At 50.1% G+C, this 27,904-nt stretch overlaps 8 protein-coding genes across 8 annotated transcripts; 5 read left to right on the forward strand and 3 right to left on the reverse strand.

The window, feature by feature from the left end:
* Positions 1-4,706: 4,706 nt before the first annotated feature.
* On the forward strand, positions 4,707-6,946 carry BJX67DRAFT_390799 (Pyruvate/Phosphoenolpyruvate kinase-like domain-containing protein; the record flags this gene model as incomplete). The annotated part of the gene is made up of 4 exons (XM_071034684.1): positions 4,707-5,597; positions 5,672-6,156; positions 6,353-6,356; positions 6,543-6,946. The coding sequence occupies exons 1-4, from the start codon at positions 5,144-5,146 to the stop codon at positions 6,944-6,946; spliced, it is 1,347 nt and encodes a 448-aa protein (XP_070882120.1). The 5' UTR covers positions 4,707-5,143.
* Positions 6,947-9,387: 2,441 nt separating this feature from the next.
* BJX67DRAFT_390801 (uncharacterized protein) lies at positions 9,388-10,228 on the forward strand (the record flags this gene model as incomplete). The annotated part of the gene is made up of 3 exons (XM_071034685.1): positions 9,388-9,436; positions 9,488-9,666; positions 9,725-10,228. The coding sequence occupies 3 exons, from the start codon at positions 9,388-9,390 to the stop codon at positions 10,226-10,228; spliced, it is 732 nt and encodes a 243-aa protein (XP_070882121.1).
* Positions 10,229-11,900: 1,672 nt separating this feature from the next.
* On the forward strand, positions 11,901-12,158 carry BJX67DRAFT_364563 (uncharacterized protein). Its single transcript, XM_071030203.1, has one exon. The coding sequence runs from the start codon at positions 11,906-11,908 to the stop codon at positions 12,083-12,085; it is 180 nt and encodes a 59-aa protein (XP_070882122.1). The 5' UTR covers positions 11,901-11,905; the 3' UTR covers positions 12,086-12,158.
* An 81-nt stretch (positions 12,159-12,239) lies between these two features.
* On the reverse strand, positions 12,240-13,635 carry BJX67DRAFT_390804 (proline-specific peptidase). Its single transcript, XM_071034686.1, has 2 exons — positions 12,849-13,635; positions 12,240-12,604 (listed from the first exon to the last, which is right to left on the reverse strand). Exons 1-2 carry the CDS (start codon positions 13,517-13,519, stop codon positions 12,319-12,321), a joined length of 957 nt encoding a protein of 318 aa, XP_070882123.1. The 5' UTR covers positions 13,520-13,635; the 3' UTR covers positions 12,240-12,318.
* Positions 13,636-16,280: 2,645 nt separating this feature from the next.
* BJX67DRAFT_374804 (FAD-dependent oxidoreductase) lies at positions 16,281-17,855 on the reverse strand (the record flags this gene model as incomplete). Its single annotated transcript, XM_071031601.1, has 4 exons — positions 16,281-16,727; positions 16,782-17,152; positions 17,212-17,477; positions 17,548-17,855. 4 exons carry the CDS (start codon positions 17,853-17,855, stop codon positions 16,281-16,283), a joined length of 1,392 nt encoding a protein of 463 aa, XP_070882124.1.
* Positions 17,856-18,804: 949 nt separating this feature from the next.
* BJX67DRAFT_385002 (O-methyltransferase-domain-containing protein) lies at positions 18,805-20,267 on the forward strand (the record flags this gene model as incomplete). Its single annotated transcript, XM_071033774.1, has 3 exons — positions 18,805-19,059; positions 19,115-19,645; positions 19,713-20,267. 3 exons carry the CDS (start codon positions 18,805-18,807, stop codon positions 20,265-20,267), a joined length of 1,341 nt encoding a protein of 446 aa, XP_070882125.1.
* Positions 20,268-20,453: 186 nt separating this feature from the next.
* BJX67DRAFT_364565 (EthD domain-containing protein) lies at positions 20,454-21,656 on the reverse strand. Its single transcript, XM_071030204.1, has 3 exons — positions 20,872-21,656; positions 20,595-20,791; positions 20,454-20,544 (listed from the first exon to the last, which is right to left on the reverse strand). Exons 1-3 carry the CDS (start codon positions 21,007-21,009, stop codon positions 20,487-20,489), a joined length of 393 nt encoding a protein of 130 aa, XP_070882126.1. The 5' UTR covers positions 21,010-21,656; the 3' UTR covers positions 20,454-20,486.
* On the forward strand, positions 21,283-27,830 carry BJX67DRAFT_385004 (type I polyketide synthase; the record flags this gene model as incomplete). Its single annotated transcript, XM_071033775.1, has 4 exons — positions 21,283-21,557; positions 21,610-21,919; positions 21,977-25,387; positions 25,446-27,830. 4 exons carry the CDS (start codon positions 21,283-21,285, stop codon positions 27,828-27,830), a joined length of 6,381 nt encoding a protein of 2,126 aa, XP_070882127.1.
* Between the last annotated feature and the right edge of the window lie 74 nt (positions 27,831-27,904).

Raw genomic sequence — 27,904 nt, forward strand, 5'->3', positions numbered from 1 at the left:
CTCTATTAGTGATCAAGACGTTTATGATGGTGTGAAAAATTTCTCGCTGGCTGGAAGATTCAAGATCATAGATGAAAGGAAGTTACGATAGTTCATGGACAGGGCGCACAATATCCTAAGTCTAAAGCAGGTTGCAGAATGGTTTGGTACAAACACCACCAATAAGAAGTAAGTAACTATTCCGCATTCCAGTCCAATATAGCTGTGAACTAAATCTTGAAGACATGCCCTTATTTTCAGTCATGTGTCCAAAGAGCAAGATGGGGTAATACTGGTACAGTCTCTAGCAAGTGCACTCGTTAAAAACAATGCTAGACCTGAGCACGTCATCTTCACCTCTTATCGGGAGAAAGAGAACAGCTCTATCGGTAAGTACCACTAAGTACCAGACGAGGATTCTTTTAGGGTCGTGAATTGACGTTATTTGAACAGACCGAATTTTCGAAGTTCCACATTCATCATTCTGTGACATGTGTGCTTCCTACTCTACGGTGTGGAATGATGTTGATCCTCATGCTACGGTTACGGTTGCACCTACTATTGAGAATGCGATGAATCTCGCCAGGGAAATCGCGGTCCCGGAGAATAGTGTACAAGTTCTTGTGACCGGAAGTTTATACATGGTCGGTGGGGCACTCAGATTTCTGAGGCCATCATTGCGTGATGATATGAGCTCGTGACGCACAAATGGATGAGGTTGAGCCCAAGGATCGCCTGACCTGTTGCCAACCACTATTTGAACTACCAGCTTCAACTACACTTGGGCTGTTGCTTCCTCTACCAGGTAAGCGTATAAGACGTATTGGGAAGGGCGGCAGATGAAGAGGGGGAACCCCCCCCCGGATCATCCTGGCTCGTAGTTTATGAACTTGGATAGTAATTGCTATTATTATAGCAAGCATGTTTTGGTTCTTCCTTTTTAGACTAAGTGTTTAACTCTGGAGTTACTAGTTAGCAATACTTTAGAACCCCGGGACAAATGCTATTTGTAGTACTATAATATTACTTTTAGGTCTCTATTCTCTTTTCAGCCTACAAAAGAAAGTCATAGCATTTTAAAATTACAATCTCATGGCAATCTATATCTAGATAGGCCTCTGTAGGATTATACATTGTGAAATCTTTCAAGTTCAAACATAATAGTGTTATGACCCACGCCAAGGTAGTGAGAATATTATGACAGGCACAATGTTACCAAGACAGAAATATTATTAGATAATAATATTTCCCTCATGCTTATTTTACTAATACTTACTATTATAGCTATAATAAAATTATTATAGTAATAATTTTAAAGGGCTTTAATATTACTATTGTTATTGAATGTGAGAGACCCACGTGATCCAGGCAACGTGTTCCCAACTGGACCAAAAGGTCACTATGATCAGACCCGATGGTCTGATCTGCCTGGATCGCACCTATATAGCCTGCGCCGTGACATTGAAGCAACAACCTCTCATGTGCTTCTAACCCCAGGCTCTCATATGGGACTTCCAAGGATTTGGATTGACTTGTCCTACTTGATGTGATCATGTTCAACAAGTATAAAGACTTATTATAGTTAGGTTAAAGTCAAGATAAAAGGGCAGGGCTAGCTTATAATATATATACTATAGCCTGTAGAATAAATACTAGACAAGTTACTTTATAAAATTTCTTAGAATAAGTTACTCTAGAATAATAATTATATTAATTATAAAGATAAGAAAGTAGGTATAGTAGTAATAAGTATTCTTAAATATTCTTCTATTTCCTACTATTTTCCTACCTGTAAGATAGTATACTAGATAGTATACCTAACTAGGGTGCTTAGCCCTATATACTATTCTCCTACCCTTAAAAGGGGTATACTAGATGGTATATAATCACATGTTCCCCACCCTGGTTTATAGGTATTAACCTTGGTATCCTTTATTATATAATAAGGTAAATAGGCTAGTTGTTACCTATCTAGTACTGGTATTAATATAGGATAGTAATACCAAAGCTTTTTAAAAATTATTACTATAATAATTTTGTTATGGTTATAATTAGACTTGTTCAACCCAACCCGTGAAACCCGCCCCTACCCGCTCCAACCCGCCAAGAAATGGGTTGGGTTGCTGATTTTAATAATCCAATGGGTTGCCAAGCCATGCCAAGCCATGCCAAGAAATAAATTACTATATTATATTTACATATATATATTAAATATAAATAAATCACTATATTAAATATAGTAATTTATTTTAATATATAGATTACTACCTAATTAGGCAGTAATCTACATACATGGGTTTTATGTGTTTTATGGGTTGGGTTAGTGGGTTTTTTAGTAACCCGTGGGTGGGTTTCCAAACCCCATAACCCAACCCAAAACCCACCAGTTCATCTTCAAAGGCCATGGGTCAACCCAAAACCCGCGAACAAGTCTAGTTATAATAGTAAATACTAGTAAAATAAGTATAGGAGAAATATTATTGTCTAATAATATTTCTACCTTGGTAATATTGTGCCTGGCATAATATTCTCACTGCTTTAGTGTGGGTCATAACATTACCTTAATAAAGCTCTAAAATGTCCTGGTTAAATTAATAAGACTATTAATTTTAGGAGGGTGTCTTTAGAATCAGCATAATAGTTATTCTTGATTACCTATATAAATATACTAGATAGAATTTTATTAGAAAGCAAGATAGGAAAGATATTTTTAATTTTATTACTTAGCCATGCATGCTAGGCTGGAGCTCTAATAATATTAAAAAATTATTAATCCTATTCTTACAACTTTATTATAGGGGTAGTTAGACCACCATATATCTCTAATAGTATCTAAATAATTACCAGGATAACCTGGCATGATCTATTTCTAATCTTCTAGAGAGATCTAAGATTTATAAGATTTATTATAATACCTTGCTTTATCTATTAAGAATATTAAAATCACTAATTACTATTAATAAGTTATTATATATAATAGAGATTGTATTTTTTATATAATTATTAGCTAATAGTCTATTTCTATTATATTCTAGCAAGACTTAGGGCAAGCTATCTTATAGAAGAATTACTAGGTAGGACCATACCCTTGGAGATATAGTAAAAAGGGAGATAGTAAACCTAACTAGTCTATACTATAATAGCATGTATTACTTTTAAGAAGATAATATATATATTAGGGCTCCTGCATAGCCTTGTTTACTAAGATTTTATATCCTAGCTTTTATAGTAGGTAAAAATTGCTTGAAGGCTATCCCAGATGCTAAAAGCCAGGAATTTTAGTGGGCATTTGGGGACAAACTATCTGGGATGGACCTCATTGCTCTGAGAAGGTTGAGAGAAATGCAGGGTAATTGTACGGACAGATTCTGAGGAGGGGGAGTCCGTCTTTGTCCCTCACAAGCTCTTCCCCAAAGTGCATAAAGATCCTATTGGTGTTGTCCTCAATGGCCGCCTCAAAACACTGTGCTAGGGTGAGCACCCGCAGATTCTTGTTATAGAACGTTGCCTGCTGGTTTCTTGCCTCCTTCCTCACCACTCGCTCTACCTCCAATGGATCCGACCGATCAACGAGGACCTCGTACGCCGTCTTCCAACCCCTGTCTTTTCCTCGGACACGGAACATGATTATCACGGGTCCAACCCAGACATGCCCGAGAATGCCCCTGACCCGACAGCAGAGATCCATTTTAGAGATCGAAAATGACTGCCAAGCTGTCGAGATGCGAGTTGGGTTCAGATCCGCGAGAAATCCGAGGCAAGCGCCTTCTCTGATGAGCTTGGCTGGAACCATTTCAACAGGAACGATACCGAGAGAGTGTGGAATTCTCCCCGGTTCCTGACTGGATTTGGCTGGGTAGTCTGGGACATCTTGCGACTCAGGAGGGTATCAAAGGGCATACATAATGGCTGGAAACACATATCCGCCTATCTTGCGAGGATGAGCATGGCTTCCAGCTCGAGACTTTGCCCACAGATTGACGGTTGAACAGGCGAATTCGAAAGAACATGCAAAATAAAAGCTTAACTATACTCTGAGTCGGGTAACTGTTTGCTACCGGAGCAAATTCTGCATGCTGTCGTGCATATAGCGCCAAGGTTGCCCGTCTGGGTTGGCTTCTCACATCAATCCTGCAGAGTCCGATCTCCCGCTAAACCGTTTCATCGAGCACGTTGAATGCCCCGCCTTTTGACACGAATCCATGCAGGCCATCTGAAACATTACTCCATATTCGCGGACCACAGTCAAGGAACCGGAGAATGCGTCGGCTCGGATTCGAGTGTTGGCGCAGGCGTAGGCGCAGGCGTGAGTGGGGTATTGGTGTGGGTACGGCGAAAGTACAGGTGGAAGACTCTCAACGAGATGGAGATGCGATATACCTCACGCGAGGTTTGTCGCGCGTTGGGGTCGTCCTGAGACTCGAGAGGACCATGGCCGTTCTCTAGATCTGGAAGCGACTTTGACGAACACAAACGGCCCTCAGAAATCCATCGAAAGCTTGCTTTAACGGGAAGAAAGCGAAGTGCGATGCCTACCACGGCAAACACTATGGACAAGGCGAGAGAGACGATTTTGAAATCAGGCATGATGACTGAGACGGAGGCGAAGGGCACCTGGGAAGGTATTTGCATGACTTACGGGTAGGAGGCTTGATGTGAGACTCGAGAGCTGAAATTTCCAGCGTTGATAAGGTTCAGGAGGTATATTGACCGAAAACTTAGACGGAAAATTGCACCGTTGACAGAAAATGTTGCAAAAGATTCCATCATAGACTTCCTAAAATAGCATCGCAATATGCTGTTTACCTCGCGGACAACTCTATCAAATCAACAAAACCCGAACACCTACCCCGTAATCCGCTACCCAGCCAGCGTAGGACCCATGTCCCGCAGTTGAACTCCCATAGTAGGCTTCCCAAGATTGTTCTTGTTCCTTCTGTATGTTGTGTTGACTCCTAAGCCTCCACGCTGCAGGGGCATATCGACGGCATCCGATTGTTTCTAACGGCTGTGATGACTTGACCTGCAACAAGATCTGCGGAGCTGCCCCATTGGACCCATCAACACCCAACATCCCGCCAAACTTCATCTTCATCTCCGCGTCCACACAGAGAGACAAAACTCAAGCCTCTGTCCTTGGCTCCAACCCCCCCAAGCCAGAATAATGAGCGCTGCCGCCGGAACGCCATTCCCCTTCCACTTTACGCCGTCCCCCGGCATGACGTCACCCCCCAACACGCGGGGTCGGATCCCCTCACCGCAAACCTCCCGCCTCCGCACCATGATGCTCGAGGCCTACAATGACCCGACCAAAATACTTGCCTTTCCGTGCAGCTACGATGGCTTGTCCTCGTGCCTTATTGAGGAAGCCGGGTTCCCTATGCTCTTTCTCTCAGGGTTTGCGGTTTCGAGTTCCCACGGCCTCCCAGATACGGGATATATAGCGATGGCAGAGATGTGTGACAAAATCCAGGAGACAGTAAGGGTGACTTCGCTTCCCGTTATGGTTGATGGAGATACGGGGTATGGGAGCCCGATGAATGTGAAGAGAACGGTTGAGGCGTTCGCGGCTGCGGGGGCGGCAGGGGTTATGATTGAAGACCAGACGTGGCCGAAGAGTGGGTTACTTTTTCTTTCGGTGTTTCCTACAGGGAATGACATTGGGACTAACGTGGATATGTGTCCTGAATAGGATGCGGACATACGAAAGGGAAGTCGGTTGTATCCCGAGGCGAGGCATACGCTCGAATCCAGGCGGCCTGTGACGCTCGAGACGAGGGGCGAGACATTTTCATTCTTGCGCGGACGGACGCATTGATACAGGGATGGGACGAGGCCATGGCACGGGCGCATGAATTTAAGAGGATCGGGGCTGATGCGGTGTTTGTGGAAGCTTTGCCTGACCGTGATGCGATGCAACGCTGCGTAAAGGAACTGAAGATCCCTATGCTGGCGAATATCATTGAAGGTGGCATGACGGAGAACCTCTCCGCCAAGGATCTGGCCCAGTTGGGATATGCTGCGGTCGCGTATCCCTGGACGTTGGTCGCCGCAAAGTTGAAGAGTATTCGGGAGGCATTGGAAGGGCTCAAGCGGAGTATAGTGGATGGGGTGCCGCCGCCGATGATACTTGGATACTCTGATGTTTGTGAGGGGGTTGGATTCAATAAATATTGGGTAAGTTATACACATTCGTCTGAAAGATCGTCACTGACGTAGGCAGGATCGCGAAACACGGTATGTGTATGACGATGATGGTTTGATTGACAAGGAGGCGTCGAGATTGAAATATTAAACTGTATTCCGTAGAACAATTGAATTGTTCAGCTCTGTGATCTTTTCACCAAATGATATCGGTGACGTCATGGCATAGCTGTGTGAGCGGGTTTGGCCTCAGGTGTGCGATGGACACAATCCCCGCATCGCGGACTGAGAGCTCCTCTCGTCGATCTTTAAATCAACAACCTCCGGTCTGGCCACGGTCCAGACCTTCATTGCAACACGACCTACCCTCCTCCATGAAATCAAAATGACTCAAAAAATCTTCATTCTCATATATAAAGGCGAACCTCTTGACTACACCGAATACCGCCACACAGCCCTCTACTTCCACTTCGCCTCATCAGCACGCAGCATCATGCACATAATCGGGTGTCCAGGCCTCTTCCGCTTCGCACACAACATAAACATTGACCCCTCATATCTAGGCGACCTCGCCAAAGTCGTCCCCGTCACAGAAATCCCGACGTCGATCGGGGAGGACTCAATATGCCAGACGGTGTCCCGGACTCCGATCCGCAACGGCCGGCTTGACCTGGACTGGAATTGCCAGAATTGGGTCGGGGATGCGTTGAAAAGGCTTGTTGAGCGCGGATGGATTACGGTTGAGCAGAGGGGGAATGCGATTGATAAGATGGCGGACGCTTGTTTAGAAGCAAGCGATGACAGTTCGATTCCCGTTATATGATGACACGATTTGATGCCTGATGAGTTGATTATGACTTTGGGATGTCCTTTCGCGAGTCTTATTTTGGCAGTCGGGCGTTTTTTTTTTTTTTTGGTTTCAAATCGGGATTGTGGAATGTGTTACTGTTGAGCATGGGCGGGCTTTGTGTAAATAATTCGAATACCCTCAGCACGAACTCTCTGCCTTAGGCGTCAACCCCCCAGGATATCTCCGAGAGGAGGCCCTATCTCCTAGCGAAGCCAGAATAACAGTGTTTTCTCCGGCGTCACATGATAATCTACTATAAAGTCCTCCTCTCCCTTTCCCTTTCTCGCGCTCCCTTCTTCTCACCACGCCTCTGTGAGGCATCGTGTAGTATGGGGTATCCGGACTGTGATGAAACCATGCTCCTCAATGGATGTACCACCAAGCTTGACCCCTTAGGCCGGAACACTACTTGAGAGCACTGAGTCCGGAGACGATTCCCATGTTTCCTCTGGTTTCCGATGTTATTTGGCAGCCTTTCTGTCCCAGAGCTCTATTTCCATGACCTATATTTCACACCATTCGTTGTCACATAGCCTCTTCCTGGAGATCTTCACCTCCCTGCATAACACAGCCAACTTCTGAAAACTTTTTTTCCTGGCCATAATCAGTGCATTTGCTCAGTATATTACCCTCCTTAAATGCCCAGAATTTGCCACTCTCGCAGTGGAAACTTGGGGAAGAGTGCCACAATGTACTGCTTATATCTTGATTTCAATCCTGCTGTTGGCTCACAGGGATATGGCTTGCAGATATCTAGTCACACTTGTATATTGTCAGCCCGCAGCGGTATCCTGGAAGAATCATCGTGCCAATTGGCCGTTTGTATGAAGGCCGGATCGATAAAGAGAATCTGCATGGAATCTGCAGAAGAAAATGTCGCCAAAGGAACATCAGGATCTAGAAGATACAGTGGAGATTTGCATATTTCTTTATGCGGAGGAATTTAAATATGGCGTTCCTCCCTGTGATAGATTCTTACCTTTTTCTCATCATCAAGCACCTTCATATGTCTGTTTTAGACCTTCTAATAGATCGTTCTGCTTTCCCTTCAAATACTGGCCGTAGCGGACATATGTTAATATAATTATAATATCATCATTTGGCAAAGAAAGCAAGAATAAGGTGCTTATCGAATGGACGTGGATAAGGTAATCAAGATCTGTTATTCGTCCATTCCCGCGTGAATTCTAGCCACTACAATATCGGCTCCTTTGTATACACACTGCCTGTGCGAGGTCCACGGGTACGTAAACCCGTCAGATTCCTTTCGGATAATCGCAGCCAAGCCATACAACGGCTTTCCTGGCCCACTGACGAGAATGAGATGTCAAAAACGGTCGACAATTGCAAGTACTTCCAGAATCCGTAGGGTCGATATTTCTCATCACTAAGCCATATGTGATTTATTGGGTCTGGGCGACCACCTCTCGGAGCGTGAGGGCGATATTGAAATCTTTGGCTGTAGTTGGAAGATTTCCTGTCGATTGAGCCTTCCACATAGAATATCTTCTGCTGCTCCCTGAAATACTCATATCCACTTCTCCCGGGTGCTTGGTGTTTTCTCCATGAGTCTCTGACAAAGATCATGGTCAGGATCCATGATGAGACAGCTTTGTATCAGTCTGCTTCCAACTCCGACAATGGGAATCCTGAATCATGCACCATATTTGAGACTCAAGCTCCTTCCTGCATCATCCTTCGCTACCAACTTTTGCGCGGATCAATACCTGATTGGAAACGGGATTAGGCTTCTTTCAGGACACGGATTTATTACTCTTGCCTGTGTGATTATGCGGAGCTCGATGGAGAAGCAGCATCCTGATCATCACCATTTCCCAACCTTGCGCTGAGGGTTGCGATGTTCATGACGCAAAAGCGCACATTCAGCCATCCGAAGTACAACCTTGGAATGATTGCCAGCCGATCGCTAACGTCAATTGGCCTCCGACGCCGCCGAATTTCCGACCTGAAACAACGGCCCAGGCACCGTGAACGATGATATCAGGCCGCGTTTCCAATGACCTGCCAATCTTTTCAATCTCCGTGACGCTATGGGCGAGTTGTCCCATCCCCGCAATCCTCTCCGTCGGGAGTGCCAGTTGTGATCTACAAGCTCTGTTCAATCGCGTCCCTGGTATTTGTCAACGAAAGTGCTTTGAATCAAAGTTCTTGGAGTGCGATGCCGATCGTTCGGCAGCTTGATCGCTCGATGGCGGACTTTTCTGTTGATATTCCTCTCTTCCTTGTCAGTGATTCATCAACTTCCGACATTCAGGGGATCAATCAGTCAAGGCCTGACATTTAAACTGCTCCCAAGTCCATTGCATCCTGGTTTCTTGTGTTTTTGATTCTCAATCAGTCACAAATTCGACTCCAACTTCAGGTCGGTGGGACAGTTACCTTTGCGACCAAACATGAAGTTCTTCACCCGCCAAGTAGCTGCTCTGGTTGCAGGTTATGCCTGTATGTTTCTTATTCTGTTTATTTTCGACAGACATAAACTTACCCTGACAGGCCTACAGGTATCTTTAGCACAATCTAGCAAACCAGCCTCTTTCACGGAGCCCAACACTGGCATTCAATTCGACGCGTGGACAGTAGCTGAAAGCTCCCTTTCCGCGGGTCTCACCTTCGGCGTGGCACTCCCCGAGGATGCTCTCGACACAGATGCAACTGAGTTCATCGGTTACTTGGTATATCATATCTCCAGCTTCGAAAAGCATTTGAATAACTCTAACGGATCCCCAACAGTCATGCAACTCCGCCAACGGCGATGGCAGCGGATGGTGTGGAATCTCCCTCGGCGGATCCATGCTAGACTCCCTGCTCCTCGTGGCCTACCCACAGGGCGATAACGTCCTGACCTCTTTCCGCATCGCTTCCGATTACGCGATGCCGGATGTGTACACGGGAGATGCCAAGCTCACTCAGATCTCATGGAGTGTTGACCCAACTGGGTTTACGGTGCTCTTCCGCTGCCAGGGTTGCTTTTCCTGGGAACAGGATGGCACGGCGGGCAATGCTTCGACGAGTGCTAGCCGGCTGCTACTGGGATGGGCACAGGCCGAGGAAAATCCGACCGACGGCGCTTGCCCTGATGATATGTCACTTATGCAGCATGAGGGGCAGAGTATTTGGAATGCGGAGTTGGATGCGAATGCTACGAGCTCCATGTATGATTCATGGGCTGAGCTGGCCAGGATTCAGGTCCCTGGTGACTGTGGTGTTGGTAACAGGACTCGTTTGCGCCATTGAATTTCATCTCGTCTTTGACTCTATTGAGACGAATTGAATCTGAACTGAATAGAAGGGGAATCAATCTTCCGGCTCTAGTAACCTCGTGGCTGCTAAGTTATTCCTATACTTCTTCTTATTCCTATTGTAGGTAATAATACGAACTTGTACGACTCTATAATTATTCACCCAACAGTGATTCCGAATTGATGATAACCTATCAGCTTATGGTAACCCTGATTTGGGCCTTTCTCCTATTCGGCCTATGGTTTGCTTTTTTCTCCACCTTCATCATGACAGGATGGAAATTTAGGAGTTTTACTTAACCACAAATCCCGCCCGTGGCGATAGAGCCACACCTCTACCCTGCTCAGCTTTGAGCCCAACAGCGAGACAACGAGAAGATATTTTCAAGCTGGAAGACCAAAATAACCTGCTGTTCAATCTGTGGTCTTTAAAACTAAAAAGCAAAAACATACAACTGCAAATATATGGTGGAGCTTACTGTCAGAGAATCGGACATTGACAGCCTATGGATCTGCTGTGCCGCAGCACGAGGGGATAAAAGATGTGCTGACCCGGTCATATCGGGCGATATGACGCTAGGACTAATCTGGACTATAATAGTATTGGGTAATCTGATACAATCTGATCCAATAGAGCGGGCACTCTGATGTGGGTATCGTGCAGTACTCGGAGATACTATAGGAATGGATATATAAGGACTGTCATTACCTGTACCTAGAAGTTTTATTCTCTGTCTGTTATTACTAGTAGACTTGTTAACCCGCGGGTTTTGGGTTGACCCATGGCCTTTGAAGATGAACTGGTGGGTTCTGGGTTGGGTTATGGGGTTTGGAAACCCGCCCAGGGTTACTAAAAAACCCACTAACCCAACCCATAAAACCCATAAAACCCATGTATGTAGATTACTACCTAATCTATATATTAAAATAAATTACTATATTTAATATAGTAATTTATTTATATTTAATATATATAAGTAAATATAATATAGTAATTTATTTCTTGGCATGGCTTGGCAACCTATTAGATTATCCATAATCCAATAGGTTACCCATGCATAACCCAAAACCTATTGGATTATTAAAATCAGCAACCCAACCCATTTCTTGGCGGGTTGGGGCGGGTTTCACGGGTTGGGTTGAACAAGTCTAATTACTAGATTGATAATACACCTATTGTTTACCAATCACATTTTAGTTATCTGCCTCTTTCTATACTTTATTTGACCTTAACAATCTATATTCTCTTCATCCTGTCAAGAATATCCTTAGGTTACACCCTACGGATTGATCAGCGGACCCTAAATCTAACATAATAATAGAAAAGATTAGCCCTAAGAAAAAATATAGAAAATATTTATTAAGAATAATAACTCAGCTAGTATTATATATAGAAGGGGTATAGTTCTTTATAGCTATAAAGAGGATCAAGCATCAGGGCTCTGCAGCTTGATAGATAATATAAAATAATAGATTAAAGAGAAAGTGCCAGGATCAACTCTTGGCCTTCCTGAGTGATTGGGGAATTGGGAGAGGATGAATCCAGCCATCCAGCCATCTAGTCCCGATTTCGCGAGGTGTTAGCTACGCCGGACGCAGTATGAACATGGGCCTTCTCGTTCCAAAGGCGGCAGTTCAACTCCTGGGAAGTAATATAATATATTATATACCTATGCACTCGTCTCGATTCCCACTAATCTTGTTTCTTCTGTTGTACTTCTGTCTCTCTCCGATGCGCATTGCAGGGCAACAGGACGACTTTGACAACATCGTTTATTCATTTCATTTCTTTTGTTTCCCTTGCTTTCCTCGCTTTATTCTTTCCTTCGACTCTATGACAGTCCCAACTTGATGCTAGCACCTGGCAGGCCAGCTCGCTATTCACATCCGTCGCCGTCCTGAAATCGGAGTTGAGGCCGAGCTAGAAAGTGTGACGTCTGGCAGAATCACCCCAGTGCCGTGATCACGACGAGACACGTGGATATTACTCCTGGTCAACTCTCATTGCTTCCAGGCTCTTCAGGCTGTATATGTACAAAGAGCTTTAGATCAGGGGCGCTTCATTGCACATATCCTTAAATAAATTCATTGCATGTTGTCGGCGGTTTCTTTCTGCGCCAAAAACTCGCCAACGACTTTCAAAATCCTCTCCCGCAGCCCTCCGCCCTCCAGATGGCACATGTGGCCGCCACCTGGAAATATGATCCAGCGAACCCGCGGGATGAGCTCAAAAAATGGGACTTGGGCGAGGTCATGCGAAGTGTCGTATTCGCCATTATAGACGAGAGTTGGAGCGGTGATTTCGGGGAGACGGGAGATAACAGTCCATTCATTCAACGAACCGTCTGCTGTGAGAGGCGAAGGGCCGTTCCTAGATGAATTAGCAATAAAACCAAGGCGATACAGTTGACAAGAAGGGACGTTTTCTCGAGACGTATAGGAGGAAGCGGGAAACTTGAGAAAACAAGGCAAAATAATGTGTCCCCGAGTATCACTTATGCTGACCTCCACACGCTATTAAGCCTCAAATTTCCCCCTTTCACGATATACACCTTAATCACCCATTTTTATGCATTCAACACAAAAGGTGCAAAGAAATGAGAAACGCAACGTACATTGTGCGGTACACTGTTGTATCCTCGCTTAAGTTCTTTAAAGCTGGCAGCAGCTCTGCTGATGGGAACGGATCGGTACGACACACATGCTTCCTATAAAAGAAGTCAAGAGCATCCTTATATGCAAGACTATCGTAGTCGCCCTTTTGCTCGGCCTCGTTAAGCGCTTGCCGCATATTTAGCGGCATCTGGTCTCTTAGTAGGTGCGTGCCGCGGCTGGCGAGCTCTTTGCTTGCAAGTGCGCTCGCGAGGACCAGCCTCCGGAGGCCTGGGGGCCGGCGGGCGGCAAAGGCCGAGCCCAGCATGCCTCCCCAGCTTTGACCGAGAAGGTGAAAGCCGCGGCGCAGCTCGAGGTGGTCCACCAGGTTGTCCAGCTCGTCCTGAAACAGCTGTTCCTGCCAGAAAGACCGGTCACCGGCCTTTTGCGGGAGATGCGTAGAGGAGGCGCAGCCTATCTGGTCGTAGAAGACAACCGGGAGGCCATAGTCTCGCCAAAGGTCAGCGAACGTTAAGAGATACTCATGTCCAGCGCCAGGTCCGCCATGAACCACAATGACTGGAGTAGTGCCACTGGAGAGGTCACCGACAATCTTATAGTATGTAAAGCAAGGTTCGTCGACTGATGAGACCTTGAAAGGCGCTTTGCCTTCCCGAATCTGGATTTCGGCCATAGTTTCTAGTGGTGCGGATATTCAGAAAAGAAGATGACGAGAGGCGAGGTGGTGAGTGAGGAGGAAGGATAGAAGAGGGAGAGCGGACCTTTAAAACCTGCATGTGCGGATCCAACAGATACGCATGCGTTCCTTCAACAATGCAAAATATGAGGTGGCCGTTCCTCTCAATCAAATGAAGGGTTACGAAGCTACCAATCATATGCCGTCTGTAGGTATGGATGGCCTGATAAGCACATGGAGCAGCTACGTATGTACGGGAAAATTCGCCGGGAGTCTCCCTTGATACTGCCAACATAAGAATCTCTCCCTTAGTGTCAATGGATCCAATAGCTGATGTTGACAGCACTGATGTCACCCAACCTGCGAAGAGAGCTGGCTCTGCTTTAACCTGAGCAACGGGTAAGTATGACCCTCCCTAGGGTCAGCTTGTGGCGCGTTTGTTGTGATGGCCATGTCCTACTGCTTGAAACATCTCTAGGACAGTGTCACATCATTTCATTCAATGACTGTTGCCAGTCGATGCTGGTTCTTTTGAATCAAATCTTTGGCCCATTTAAGGGAAGCCATTTCGCAGCATTGTGGTTTAGGGAGTGTTTGATCCTGTTTACTCTATGCGGTATATTTGTGTCCCAACCTAAATACTATGCAGGTTATCCTTGCGACCGCCAAAACAAACATTAATGTCATTTCAACCCCTGCCAATACCTTCCACATGTAAAGGCATGTGCAGGTTGCCAAAGAAGTGAACTAGGAATAGCACAGCTTCTGCCTGGTTGAAGCTGTATTGGCTCACTTGGCTTGTCTATAACAAGATGTGGTAAATGGCCTGATGGGGCGGGAGAAAGCTAAACCATAGCTTCCATAACTTCCATAGCAGAGATAATGCAGTCCTCTTTTGGACAGTCCATGAGTAATATGTTGTATTATTGATGAATCATCTAGTTAACTATATCTGAATTGGTATCCTGAGTCAGCACTATTTGTTTCACAGTCACGAGGTTACATGCCAACGTAGCGCCAGGGTCTGGTCTTAAGATATCTTCTCTTGTGTTCATTGGCCCAGGTTGCCGCGTTGGAGATATTGAAATCCTTTTTAAAAGGCAGCAGGTCGTCAAGGAGTCTTGATGCTTCTTTGGTGAGATAATTCTCTCCGATGGAGGCTACTGTACAGTGACCAACATCACCCCACACAAAAACCCAATTAATTGCATTGGCACAGAATGTAATAAAAAATGATGTATAAATTTAGGTGTCCAATGACAGTCATCTTCAAGTCCTTTGCCTGAATGCCCTCTGCTGTTCTCACCTATAGAAGCTCATCGTCGTCTTTTGAACCCTTACATTGCATCATATGAGATGAATCCTATAGATTAACTAAAATTTGGGAATTCTCTTCTATCTTCATATCTTGCACGATCAGAATGCCTGTCACCAACTACAGCGTCTGGAAGGCGGTGCCTACCGCTACGAAGACCCACGGTCTCCTCATCTATCGCTCTACTATCATGATAACCAGGAAATGGAGCCACAATTCGACCTCAAGTATCGTCAGAAACACAAACACTCGCCTCCAAATAAGAACAAACCGATGGAAATCCCTGAGCTCTTCCGTTCAGCAATCAACATCAAATATACTGGCCGGGTGGGTGAATCATATACCTAACATCGTAGCGCACCCATTCCGTCCTTGTAGCGAGTACGACAATCCAATCGCTGTGTCTGTACAACTATTCAACGGTTTGAATTAGGTGGAACGGTCCAGGGGGCTTGCAGTCAACCGAATATTATTCTCGCAATTGACTTTTCTCCAGCACGGATCCGGGGAGAAGTAGAAGCGCTAAGCCCTATCCGAGAAGACGAGGTTTTTACCTCGAATTGGACCTGGCCAATTCGAACAAACCCACGATTAGTCCCGAGCTCAGTCAGATAACGTTGCATATGACTAAGTATTCATCAACCATTAATCATAGAACAATTTACCCTCGTCTAAAGCGAATGCGGGGCACAAGGTCGGAAGTGGGACTATATAATTCAAAGTAAGTTTCACCGCAGTCAGAAATCCCAACGGTGGCTCCAGGATTACTAATTATATAAATACTCAAACTCTCCGCGAGGATAGAGGCCCCTTAGACTTAATCACCTTTATAAATGATTTACTACTTAACTATAGCAGGTAGATATAGCAGGTTTAAAAGAAATATAGAAGTTGGGAGACCTATTAATAGAAGATAGCAAGAAAGGCTATATTTGTAGTCTTAGTGTTTAGGATAGCTAGGTAAATTTTAAAGGGCTTTAAAGTATTTAGATAAAGGACTAAAGGAAAAGTAGTATAGGTGCTAAACCTAACAAGTTAAAAAAACTAGGTAAAGATAGCTATATAATAATGGAAATTTATATATAATTACTTATTATATTACTAACCTAGTAGCATGTCGTTGAGTACAGCTAGGGAAGCCCTGTTTTCTATACCCTATAGTTTTTTGTACCGGACAAATAGAAGAAGAGGTTTATATCAAGTAGCAGGCAAATTCATCCATCAGCCCTGGTGCTGCTTGTCTTGACCAAGACGAATGTAAGGAGTCTCCCATCGTGGCCAGTAATTGAACAAGGCTCGAGATTGTCGCGAGATACAACTTGATCTATGTCGAATACATGATGTTAGCTATGCTTTATTCTCCAAAGTCTCTGCACGCTGCTTACTTGATTTAATAAAATATTCAAAAGCCGCAGGTTATTTAATTTCATACACAATTCAAGGTCACTCGGCCTCCATCCCCATCAGAGCCGCAATCGAGATATCTTCTCCGCCAGTCTGTCTTGCCCGAACCCGTTTCTGAAACTGCTCAACTGCTTGCTGGTAGAACAACCCCTTAGACGACAGAGGCACCCCCTCCAACACGGGGGACTCTGCAAAGCCCATGAAACCCCGGAACAGCCAGTCCCAATCCCTCAGCGAGGGCAACTCGTCACGAATCGCTGCAGCAGGGCCATTAGTATGGCACATCTGCGCCCGGCAGACCATGCCCGCTCGTTGCACAACTGCGTGGGTTCGTGGCTTGCGGAGTGAGGAATATCGCTCCAGGGCAGCCCTCAGTGCTCCATGCTGAGACGGAGGAGGTTGGCTCCAAACACCACGCAGCTCGTTGAGCAAGACTGCCGCGGACTCGATAGCTTGATTGGCGCCCATAGCTGCATTGGGAGTTGACTGAGCAGAATTAGCCGCTATCTTGGTTCCAGGTGGATACCTTTTCCTACGTACTTTATGTGCAGCATCGCCGGCAATCACCATGCGATCTGTATGAAAAGTCGGAGCCGTCCCCTCCTCCAGAGGAACCTTCATAGCCACCGATCTCGCCGCATACACGTCGCCGAAGGAAACAGTGGGCGTGATAGCAAGATGGGCCACGGAGCGACAGACGGCGTCCACGTCTTCTCGGGTGTAGCGCGGCGTGGCCGACAGTCCGCACTCGCGGCCTAGATCCTCAAGGACAAACCAGAAGATGGTAGCGCCCAGGCCCGTGAAGATGAGGATTGTCGCGCCGGGCCGGTAGACGGAGAAGACCTCGCCCTCGGCGATGCCCTGGACGGGTGGGGAGATGCCGTACACGGCGGCGAACCGGGTTTTTATATCTAGAGTCGTCAATCAATTCTTCTTGCAGTTCTCTGGAAGTTTAGGAAAGCATCCATACAGTCATCTGCATGGGCAGGGACATCTGGACCGGGATGGGCCCGATCAATGGCATCGCGGACGCAACTGCGCACGCCGTCGGCGCCAATAACAAGGTCGGCCGTGGCACGCGAGCCATCGCTGAGCTTGATGGCGACGTACTCGTCGGTCTCGTCGAGCGAGACAACGCGAGAGTTTGTCCTCACGGTCTTCTCGCGGTTTTTCAGGCTCGTCTCCATGATCTCGAGGACCTTGCGCCGGGGCAAGAACATCCCCCCATACCCTAGCCTGTCGAAACCTATAAATTTCCAAAAAAAAAAAAAAATAACACTCGCAAATGGGCCGTGGAGAAGCTTACTTAGACGGATAATACCCCAGCGCTCTCGTCTCACAAAGCAGCCCGCCTTCCTCATCCATATGCCGCCATCGCTGCAACGGCAGTGTGTGTTTCTCGATCTCGTCGAGCAGCCCGAGCTGGTCCAGGATCCGCAGGCCGTTGGGCAGCAGTCCAATGCTGGCTCCTTCGTCAGGGGAGAGGCAATCGCGCGCTTCAAACAGGATGTACTCCACGCCCTGTCTTTCGAGGGCCAGGGCCAGCGTCAGCCCGGCGATGCCGCCTCCAACGACTGCGACGGGGTAGTGCGGGGTGGTGACGGCGGGGGACATGGCGATGATTGATCGCTGAATCCGTAATTAATTTCGTTTTTACGGTTCCGATCCAGATGGTTCTGGGATATATTGGCTGGGGCTCGGAGTGACTCGGACCCCGAGTGTAGCCCTAACCGGGGTTGGACGACGACCCCGAAGTTCCCGAGAACATAAGCAGCTCAAGGCACAGACTGCTGTCAGCTTGATTGTAACCTTTGAGACATTATTCGGATTTGTCGTGCGCTCTTCCGATCCCGTTACGCCCGTGGTTATTGTTGGCGCAGGGCTGGCAGGTCTAACGACGGCCATCGCAGCTCCGTGCGCGAGACGCTCGCCATCCAGCGCAAGGGCCATGGCCCCGTCAATTCCATCCAGGTGGCCCACTTCCGCATCCCATAGGTAAAGCCGTTCTTGCAAAGGGGCGCAAAACAGTTACCATCGACTAGTATGAAGGCGTTCATGATCGCCTACCAGGACGAGCGGGCTTGTCCTGCACCTGCGCAACCGCCCGCGACTACACCAACAGGATCATCCGTCAAGTTGTCGCTCCAGGCAAGGCCGGATTACAATCCGCTGCAGCACAAGCCTGCTCCCAATGGGGTTGGCTCTGCTGAGACGGTGACACTCGCGGACCGGCGCATTCGTATTTGGGCAAATCGACCGGTCGACGGGACTTCTGGGAGGTGACGACGACGACACGCTTCCACTGGCAGATACCCGAGCGCTGGAAGGCTCAACCAAGAACAAGGCACAGCACATCTGGCCCTTACAGGATGGGCGGACGGTCTCGAATGATGAATTACATATCATGAATTGATCTATGTTCTCTCCGGCTTTGATTCTTAGTTTCGCGCAACACTGAAAGCATCGGAATCCGTCGAAATCCGAGCTGGCCGAAAGGCGCGAGCAGCAATGAATATAACCAAGCAGTCTGAGTCTACGATCATCCGACGACAGCGTAACGAGGATGGCTCTCACTGCACCCCCCGTGATGGAGCAGCTTGTCCAGTCTCTGGTCAAGGACGTCACCCGATTGACTGACTATCTCGAATCGACAGGCCACCCAGCACCGTCCTTCGACCGTAGCACTCCCCCCGTTGTCCTCCCTGACGATGCCTCTGAGGGCGCACAGGCTGTCCGGGAACGCATCCTCGACTATGCCCTGCGCATCTTCCAACTGGCTGCAGGACCCAGCGAGTACCTGGCCAATCTCCAGACCGGCGTAAGTATTCTCTTCTCTTCTTGCAGAAGTATGGCTGGCCGCTTACCGTGCGTAGTATCATTACATCTCTTGCCTGCGCTGGCTCTGCCACTTCCGAATCTTCCACCTGGTGCCGCTCGAAGGCTCCATCCCCTACGCCGACCTCGCTGCCCTGGCCAAAGTCCCCGAGCACGCCCTCAAAAGCATCACCCAGATGGCCATGACAAACGGCCTCTTCGTGGAGACGCCGCCAGGCCACGTCTCCCACTCCGCCACGTCGGCCCTGCTCCAGATCAACTCTGGCTTCCACGACTGGGCCGTCTTCAACAGCGATATCTCCGCGCCCACCGCACTGGCGATGGCGGAAGTCCACGAGAAGTGGAAGTGGCCGAATACCGAGACAAATTGCGCACATACCACGCAGACCGCATACAACATTGCTTTTAACACGGATCTGCCGTTCTTCAAGCACCTCGGCCAGCAGGAGGAGAGACACCGCCAGTTTGCGGGCTACATGCGTGCAGTCACGGCAAGCCAAGGCACGCATCTCAAGCAGCTAGTCGAGTGCTGGGACTGGACCTCTCTCGGCCGTGGTCTCGTCGTCGACGTGAGTCCTTACACAAAAGCAGGGATACAATCCGCACGCTGATTCGAGTTTTCTTGGTTTGATCTAGGTCGGCGGCTCCACGGGCCACGCATCCATCGCACTGGCCCGAAAATTCCCAGAGCTGAGATTCATCGTCGAAGACCTCCCGGACGTCGTAGCCGGCGGCCCTGCATACCTGGAGTCCCAGTCGCAGTCGCAAGAAGATGCGGACCTCGCCTCGCGCATCACGTACCAACGGCACGATTTCTTCGAGCCCCAGCCCGCCATGGCAGGAGACGCAGATGTCTATCTCCTGCGGATGATCCTGCATGATTGGGGCTTTGATGACTGCGTGCGCATTCTGTCGCGGTTGGTCGAGGCTCTGAGGGAGAGCAAGAAGCGCGACGGGGCGCGGATCCTGATTATGGACTCTGTTCTTCCGGAGCCGGGGTCTGTGCCGACGTCGAGAGAGCGGTTGCTGCGTGTGCGCGATTTGACGATGTTGCAGGTGTTTAATAGTCAGGAGCGGCAGATGGAGGACTGGGAGCGGATTTTCACTTGCGTCGATGAGCGGCTGGTTGTGAAGAAGGTCGTGCAGCCTGCCGGGAGCGTTCTTTCTATTATCGAGTTGGCTCTGGAGTAGATATCTTACGCCGTCGTGGTTGGTGCTGTCAAGTGTTCTCATCAAGTTGTTTTTGCATGACGTATTAGGGCTTAGGGTTTCAGGCACGTCCGCAACAACACCAGAAAAGTTATATGCACTCCCAGAGGCAGACAGAAGTTGCAATCCTGAACACAGACTCGAGACTAACAATCACACCATACACATGCTATTTCTGCGATAAGGCTCTACCTGCTTGATCTAATTCCTCACAGCCTTGCCATCCACCAGAAGATCGTGAACAACTCCGATCGTCATCCTTTTCACAGTTAGCTAGTCAGTATTGGGAGGCATACAGACTTGACTGACCGACTTCGCTTGGTATCAGCGAAATTCTCATGATCAGGCGTCACCGTAGCCAGAAAGTACGGGTCCGCCTTCATGCGCACAAAATCCTCGACGTCGTCGAAGAAGATTTGCACGAAGGCGTCGTAGTCGGCGACATTGGCGAACTGCGGGTCGAAGAGCCGGCTCATTTGCGCACGCGTCGAGGGGAGATTGTGTGTCTACGGCAGCAGTCCACATTAGCATTGGGGCTGACTGACAAACCCAAGTCCCTGCTTCGTGCAAAGAAAGCTGTCTGTACCATTGTCCATCGCTTGATGCCATACTGCTCCATGAGGCCCTGGACCAGGGGCCCATGGGTGTGCAGCATGTAATCGCGGTATTCCTCGTCGCCGAGGCCGGGCTTCTTGTAGCCGCAGATGGTGAGGCAGAGGGACATGGCGGAAAAGCGTTAAGTCATTGAGGGTTGTGCTGGAGGGCATGATCCATGGGACTCCTTAAAGCTGTTTTGTCTCGGACCTGTCGGACATCTCGGTCTTAGGGCTTGCCTAGGGTTGTATCCCGAGAATGGCGACATGACGAACCACAGCACCAGCTTCGCCTGCCGACTAGATCCGTGATAATCCGACTGTGTCATATTAAGAAATGACTTGGCATGTTGCTCGAAACCGGCGTCCAGATCCTCGCATGCATGCCTCCAAGGACTGCCATCATGGAAGTCTACATCTTTGGAGACCAGACAGTCCCCGTGGAGTCCCATCTGCAGCATCTGTTGCAGGTCAAGGGCAACAGTACACTGACCTCCTTTCTTTTTGAAGGCTTTCTTGCCATTCGACAGGAGATTTCCGGCCTCCCTGCGAGCGAGCGGGTCTGTCTCCCGCAACCTGAGACTCTCGCACTCCTTCTTGATGCTATCCACAAGGGGAGGCGGCATCCCGCTCTTGAGAGTGCGTTGCTATGTCTCCACGAGATTGGAGAATATATTCGGTACGGTACCCGAAGAGCAGATTCGATGTTTCCTCGACTAACATTTGCACAGTCTCCAGCAGAGCACAAAGCTCACCCATTCTCATCCCCCCCAGAGCCGGTTCCTAGCTGGCCTCTGCACCGGTTCACTCGCAGCCGCCGCAATATGCTGCGCCAGAACGACCGCTGATCTGATTCCCCTGGGGGTAGAGGCAGTTCGAGTTGCATTGTGGGTAGGCATACATGCCTCTCGGCGAGCAAACACTCTGGTCCGGTCATCATCATCACCACCATCGGCAAATCCAAAGCCATGGACTCTGTTTGTTCCCGGGCTGTCGGAGGTAGAGGCCATGGATGCAATCCAGGCGGTTGTTGATATCAAGGTGTGTACTAGATCGAGCTGTCTATGCATTTGAGACGCACAGCCCTAATTCGGACAGAGTGCCCCGCCCACTACGACACCATATATCAGTGCCGTCAGCGCAAATTCAGTAGTCATCAGTGGGTCACCCAGCGTCATTGAAGCATTGCAGAGCTCTTCTGTCTTCAAGCGGTGCTTGTCCATGCCAATTTATGCCCCTTACCATGCGCCGCACCTCTATACCGAGACCGACGTGGCCAAGATCCTGAACTCCAGCCCTCACTTCAACTACTCTTTGCGAGATCAAGACACCCGTATCCCGGTCATTTCTACTGCTTCTGGGCAGATATTGAATGAATCTTCCTTCGGCAGTCTCCTTCACGAGCTAGTCGCGGAGATCTTAACCCGTCAGGTTCGGCTGGACCTCCTGACTGACGGTCTGTCCAAATGTATACCAGGTGGCAGCACCGTCCACCTAATCCCGATTCACACACAGACTGCATCCGGATTGATGACATCTCTACGCCAGAAGAGCCTCGACGTGGACTGTCTGAATATAGGTGGAAATCAGACCGAACCAGACGAGCTCCCAAGCCATAATTCCTCCAAGATCGCAATCATCGGTTTCAGCGGCCGCTTCCCCGAAGCCGACGGGCTAGATGAATTCTGGAGCCTCCTCCAACAGGGCCTGGACGTTCACAAGCCCATTCCACCGGATCGGTTCGATGCCCAGGCCCATTGGGACCCGACGCTGCAGAGGAAAAACACAAGCCGCATCTTGCACGGATGCTGGATCCGGAACCCAGGATTGTTCGATGCGCGCTTCTTTCATTTCTCGCCGCGAGAGGCCTGCCAGGCCGATCCGGCGCAGCGCCTAGCCTTGATGACGGCCTACGAGGCAATTGAAATGGCCGGCTTGGTCCCGGATCGGACGGCGTCCACGCAGCGGCACCGTGTGGGCGTGTACTACGGGACCACGAGCGACGACTGGCGCGAGGTGAACAGTGGTCAAGACGTGGATACCTATTTCATCCCTGGGGGCAATCGGGCGTTTATCCCGGGCCGCTTGAACTACTTCTTCAAATTCAGCGGGCCCAGCGTCTCCGTCGACACTGCGTGCTCGTCCAGTCTGGCTGCCATCAACGTTGCCTGCACGGCGTTGCTGAATCGCGAATGCGACACTGCCCTCGCGGGTGGTACGAATATCTTGACGAACCCGGATAACTTTGCTGGCCTGGACCGGGGGCATTTCCTCTCGGCCACGGGGAACTGCAAGACGTTCGACGATGGAGCAGACGGGTACTGTCGCGCGGATGGGGTTGGGACCGTGATTTTGAAGCGCCTCGATGACGCCGTCGCCGATGAGGATCCCATCTTCGGCGTCATCCTGGGTGCTCGCACCTCTCACTCTGCCGAAGCTGTATCTATTACACGCCCCCTTGCCGACGCGCAGGAGTATATCTTCCGACAGCTGCTCACGGAATCCGGGATCCACCCGCATGATGTGAGTTATATCGAGATGCACGGAACGGGCACCCAGGCTGGGGATGCGGTGGAGATGAAATCGGTGCTTGACACATTTGCATGGGATATGAGTCGCCCGCGAGACAGGTCCTTGCATCTTGGATCGGTCAAAGCCAACGTCGGTCATGGCGAATCCGCCTCTGGAGTCACCGCGTTGATCAAGGTGCTGCTCATGATGCAGAAGAACCGCATTCCACCGCACTGTGGCATCAAGACGAAGATCAATCATGGCTTCCCAACTGATCTGGAAGCACGCAATGTCCACATTGCGCGGTCTGAGACGCAGTGGGTGCGTCCAAAGGGGAGCAAGCGTCGAATGTTTGTCAACAATTTCTCTGCTGCTGGGGGCAACACTGCGCTGCTCCTTGAAGATGTCGCGGACGATGACAGACATGAGAGCACTCTTCAAGAAGACGCCCGCAGACATCACCTTATCACGGTCTCAGCTCGGTCCGACAAGTCCCTCAGGAGCAATCTGCAAGCTCTCGCAGACTACATTGGCCAAGAAACCTCGTCAGATATGCTGTCCCGCCTTGCGTACACAACAACTGCGCGACGCATGCACCACTCACGCCGTGTCGCCGTCGTGGGTGATGATCTCCAGCAGATCAAGCGCCTCTTGCTTGAGTCTGCGTCCCAGCCAGACATCCGCCCTTGCCCGTCCAAGGCGTCCCCCATCGGCTTCTTCTTCACGGGCCAGGGGGCACAGCAGACCGCGATGGCCCGGGATCTATACGTGAATATCTCCTCCTTCAGTCGAGACATCGTCGACTTCGACTATGTCAGCCGTGGCCACGGGTTCCCTTCTTTCCTGCCCCTCGTGACTTGCGTAGAGCAGAACGTGGAGGCACTGTCACCGACAATCGTGCAAATCGGGACTGTGGCTGTCCAGATTGCGCTCGCACGGCTATGGCAAAGCTGGGGGGTGGCGCCGTCCTACGTGATCGGACACAGTCTGGGAGAGTTTGCAGCTCTGTGCATGGCCGGGGTTCTAAGCGTCAGCGATACGCTGTACCTGGCAGGGGAGCGCGCATTGCTGCTTGAGCGGAAATGCACCGCTGGCACGCACGGCATGCTCGCCGTTAAGGCATCCGCGTTAGACATCGCGCGAGTCCTCGGAGACACTGGCGTTGAGGCCGCCTGCGCCAACGGACCTCAGGATACCGTGCTTAGCGGGGCCAACGAGGATATCAACAAGGCGTCTGAGAAGCTCTCGGCACACAGCGTGCCCTCTACCAAGCTCGTCCTCCCCTTTGCCTTCCACTCCTCGCAGGTGGACTCAATCCTGGGGGAACTGGAGCAGATTGCCGGTCGACTGACGTTCCACGCGCCTACAGTCCCCGTGGTGTCGTCGCTCCTGGGCCGTGTGATTACAGCGGAAGATGGAAATGGGGCCTTTGGACCAGACTATATCACACGACACTGTCGCGAGAAGGTCAACTTCCTCGGCGCCGTCGAAGCCGCCCAGCGCATGGGAACCATCGACCCCGCGAAGGGCATGGGGATCGAAATCGGCGCGCATCCGATCCTCACGCGCATGGCGAAAAATGTACTGGGTGCTGACTTCCGCATCTGTCCCTCTCTTCGCCGAGGCGAGGATACGTTCAAGACCATGGCTGAGGCGCTGCGGATGCTGCATTTGTCCGGGGTTGCGGTCAACTGGGAGGAATATCATCGTGATTTCAGGATGAGCCATAACGTTCTCCCGCTGCCGGCGTACAGCTGGGACTATGAGAACTACTGGATTCAGTATAAAGACAATTGGTGCCTCACGAAGGGAGGCTCAGATACTCCCGTGCTGAGTCCTCCGGTATCTACTCGGCTCAGCCCATCGGTGCAGAAGATTGTGAAAGAGGAGGTTGGGAGCACACGCGCAGAGATTGTCATTGAAGCGGACTTGCATGACCCCGAGCTTCTGCAGGTAGCGATGGACCATAGGGTTAATGGAGTGATCCTCTGTCCTTCGGTAGGTTTATTTCACACGCCTTTCCGCCGGCACAAACTAATCCCTCTTGCTTCTCTAGTCGCTGTATGCCAATATTGCATACACCCTAGGTCGCTACGTCGCGGAGAAGAACAAAAACGAAGAAGGCCTCCTCCCCGACGTTGGCAACATGGCTGTAGAGAAAGCCCTCGTCGTGAAAGAAACAGGCCCGCAGCTCTATCAAGCCTCGCTCGACTTCGACTGGAGGACGCGCCACGGAGAGATGACGATATATAGTGTTGACAACTCGGGCAAGCGTACCGTGACCCACGCGCAATGCACCATCGATTTACAGCAACCAGCAGTCTGGCAAGACAGCTGGCGCCGTAATCTTTACCTAATCCAACGCAGCATCGATCAACTGAAAGAGGGCGTCACCACAGGACAAACACATAAGGTCCACCGCGGCCTCGCGTACAAGATCTTCTCATCTACCGTGCAATACGGGCCGTCGTACCAGGGCTTCGAAGAAATTGCCTTTGACAGTTCGGGCCTCGAAGCGACAGCAAAAGTCCGCTTGCAGCAGACCAAGGGACAGTATGTGTTGAACCCTATCTGGTGCGACAGCTTCGGTCATCTCACGGGGTTTATCATGAACTCCAACGATTCCCTGGACTTGTCGGACCATCTCTTCGTCAACCATGGCTGGAGCTTCATGCGCTGCGCGGAGCAGTTCTCGACAGAGCACGTCTACCAGACGCATGTGCGGATGCAGCCTCTGCGCGATGATGGCAGCCTGTATGCGGGCGATGTCTACGTTCTTCGAGACAACCAGATCATCGCGCAGTATGGGTCCGTCACGTTCCAGAAAATTGCTCGTCGCGTCCTGGAGATGCTCTTGCCAGCGCCGAAGGCTAAAACCAGCAGTGTTCGCCCGATTGCAACTCGCGCAACTGAGTCTGCACCTCGAAATCGGAGTCACAAAGCAGATTCGACGCCACATGGTCATGGTTCGACAGTATGGCAGCAAGTACTGGCGGCTCTTGCAAAGGAGATCGGCGTCCCCATCGCCCGACTCACAGACGACGTGGAGTTCGCCGACATGGGCGTTGACTCCCTGATGTCGCTGACTCTTCTCGGCACGTTCCGCGAGGCTCTCAACCTCGACATCCCGGCGTCACTATTCGAAGACTGTCCATCTGTGCGATCTCTGCGTGAATACCTCGGTTCCCCGTCGTCATCGTCGTCCGGAAGTAGCAGCGAAGACGCGAGTGTCATCGCATCACCGAGCGAGAATGCCACCGCCGTCACAACTCCGATGACTGTCCATGACGAGGATCAGATTGGCAGTCCAGAAGCCAACATTGCAATGATCATGGCCATCCTGGCGCAAGAGATCGGAATCAGCACAAAAGAGCTAGCCAAGGTCGACGATCTGGCAGAGGTAGGACTCGATTCACTGCTGTCTCTCACGGCGCTGGGTCGAGTCCGCGAAGAATTGGGCTTCGACCTGCCGGCGGATCTGTTCATGGAATCTACCAGTCCTGCGGCAATAACGTCCTCGCTGCGAGCAATCTTCGGTGCAGCTACAACTGCGACTGCGACTGCGACTGCGACTGCGACTGCGACTGAACCGGCAGCGACACCGGAACCAGCAGCTAAGAAGTCACCAGTTAACAACCATCATCCCCCGGCGACATCGATCCTCCTGCAAGGCTCCCCATCCACCTGCTCCCAAACTCTCTTCCTCTTCCCCGACGGCTCCGGCTCGTCCACCTCCTACGCAATGCTCCCTCCAATCTCCCCAACCGTCGCCGTCTACGGCATGAACTGCCCATACATGAGAAACCCGCAGGACCTGAACTGCGCCCTGCAAGACCTCACCCCGTCCTACGTGGCCGAGATCCGCCGCCGCCAGCCCCACGGGCCCTACAGCCTAGCGGGATGGTCGGCAGGGGGCATCGCAGCCTACGACGCGGCGCAGTACCTCGTGCAACAGGATGGGGAGACAGTCGAGCGGTTGATTCTGCTGGACTCGCCAAATCCCATTGGGCTCGGCAAGCTCCCCGCGCACTTCTACCGCGTCCTGGAGGAGGCCGGCGTCTTCGGCAGCCATGGTGGGAAGACACCGCCTGCATGGCTGATCCAGCATTTCCTTGCATTCATCGACGCGCTGGATCAGTATCAGCCACTCCCGTTCCAGCCTGCACGCGCAGCGCCAAAGACGACTGTCATCTGGGCGCGGGATGGCCTGCGGAAGTCTGCGCGCCGTCTTCTTCAGTTTGAACCGCAGCCTGACGATCCCAAGGAGATAGCATGGCTTTTGGAGGACCGCGCAGATCTAGGTCCGAATGGGTGGGACACGCTGCTGGGGCGCGGAAACCTGCGTATCGAGACGTTGGCTGGGGCGAACCATTTCTCGATGGTCCGGGAGCCTGCAGCCTCGGGGCTTGTGGAGATCATGCGGGGGGCGATGTCTGTTTGAGTATCTGTACATAAACTAGACTGACTATCAGATTCATCGTGCCAATCTTCTGGACGGGGAAACCCCTGGACCCA

This window comes from Aspergillus lucknowensis (genome assembly GCF_044049455.1).
Source record: "Aspergillus lucknowensis strain CBS 449.75 chromosome Unknown BJX67scaffold_56, whole genome shotgun sequence".
Taxonomy (NCBI): domain Eukaryota; kingdom Fungi; phylum Ascomycota; class Eurotiomycetes; order Eurotiales; family Aspergillaceae; genus Aspergillus; species Aspergillus lucknowensis.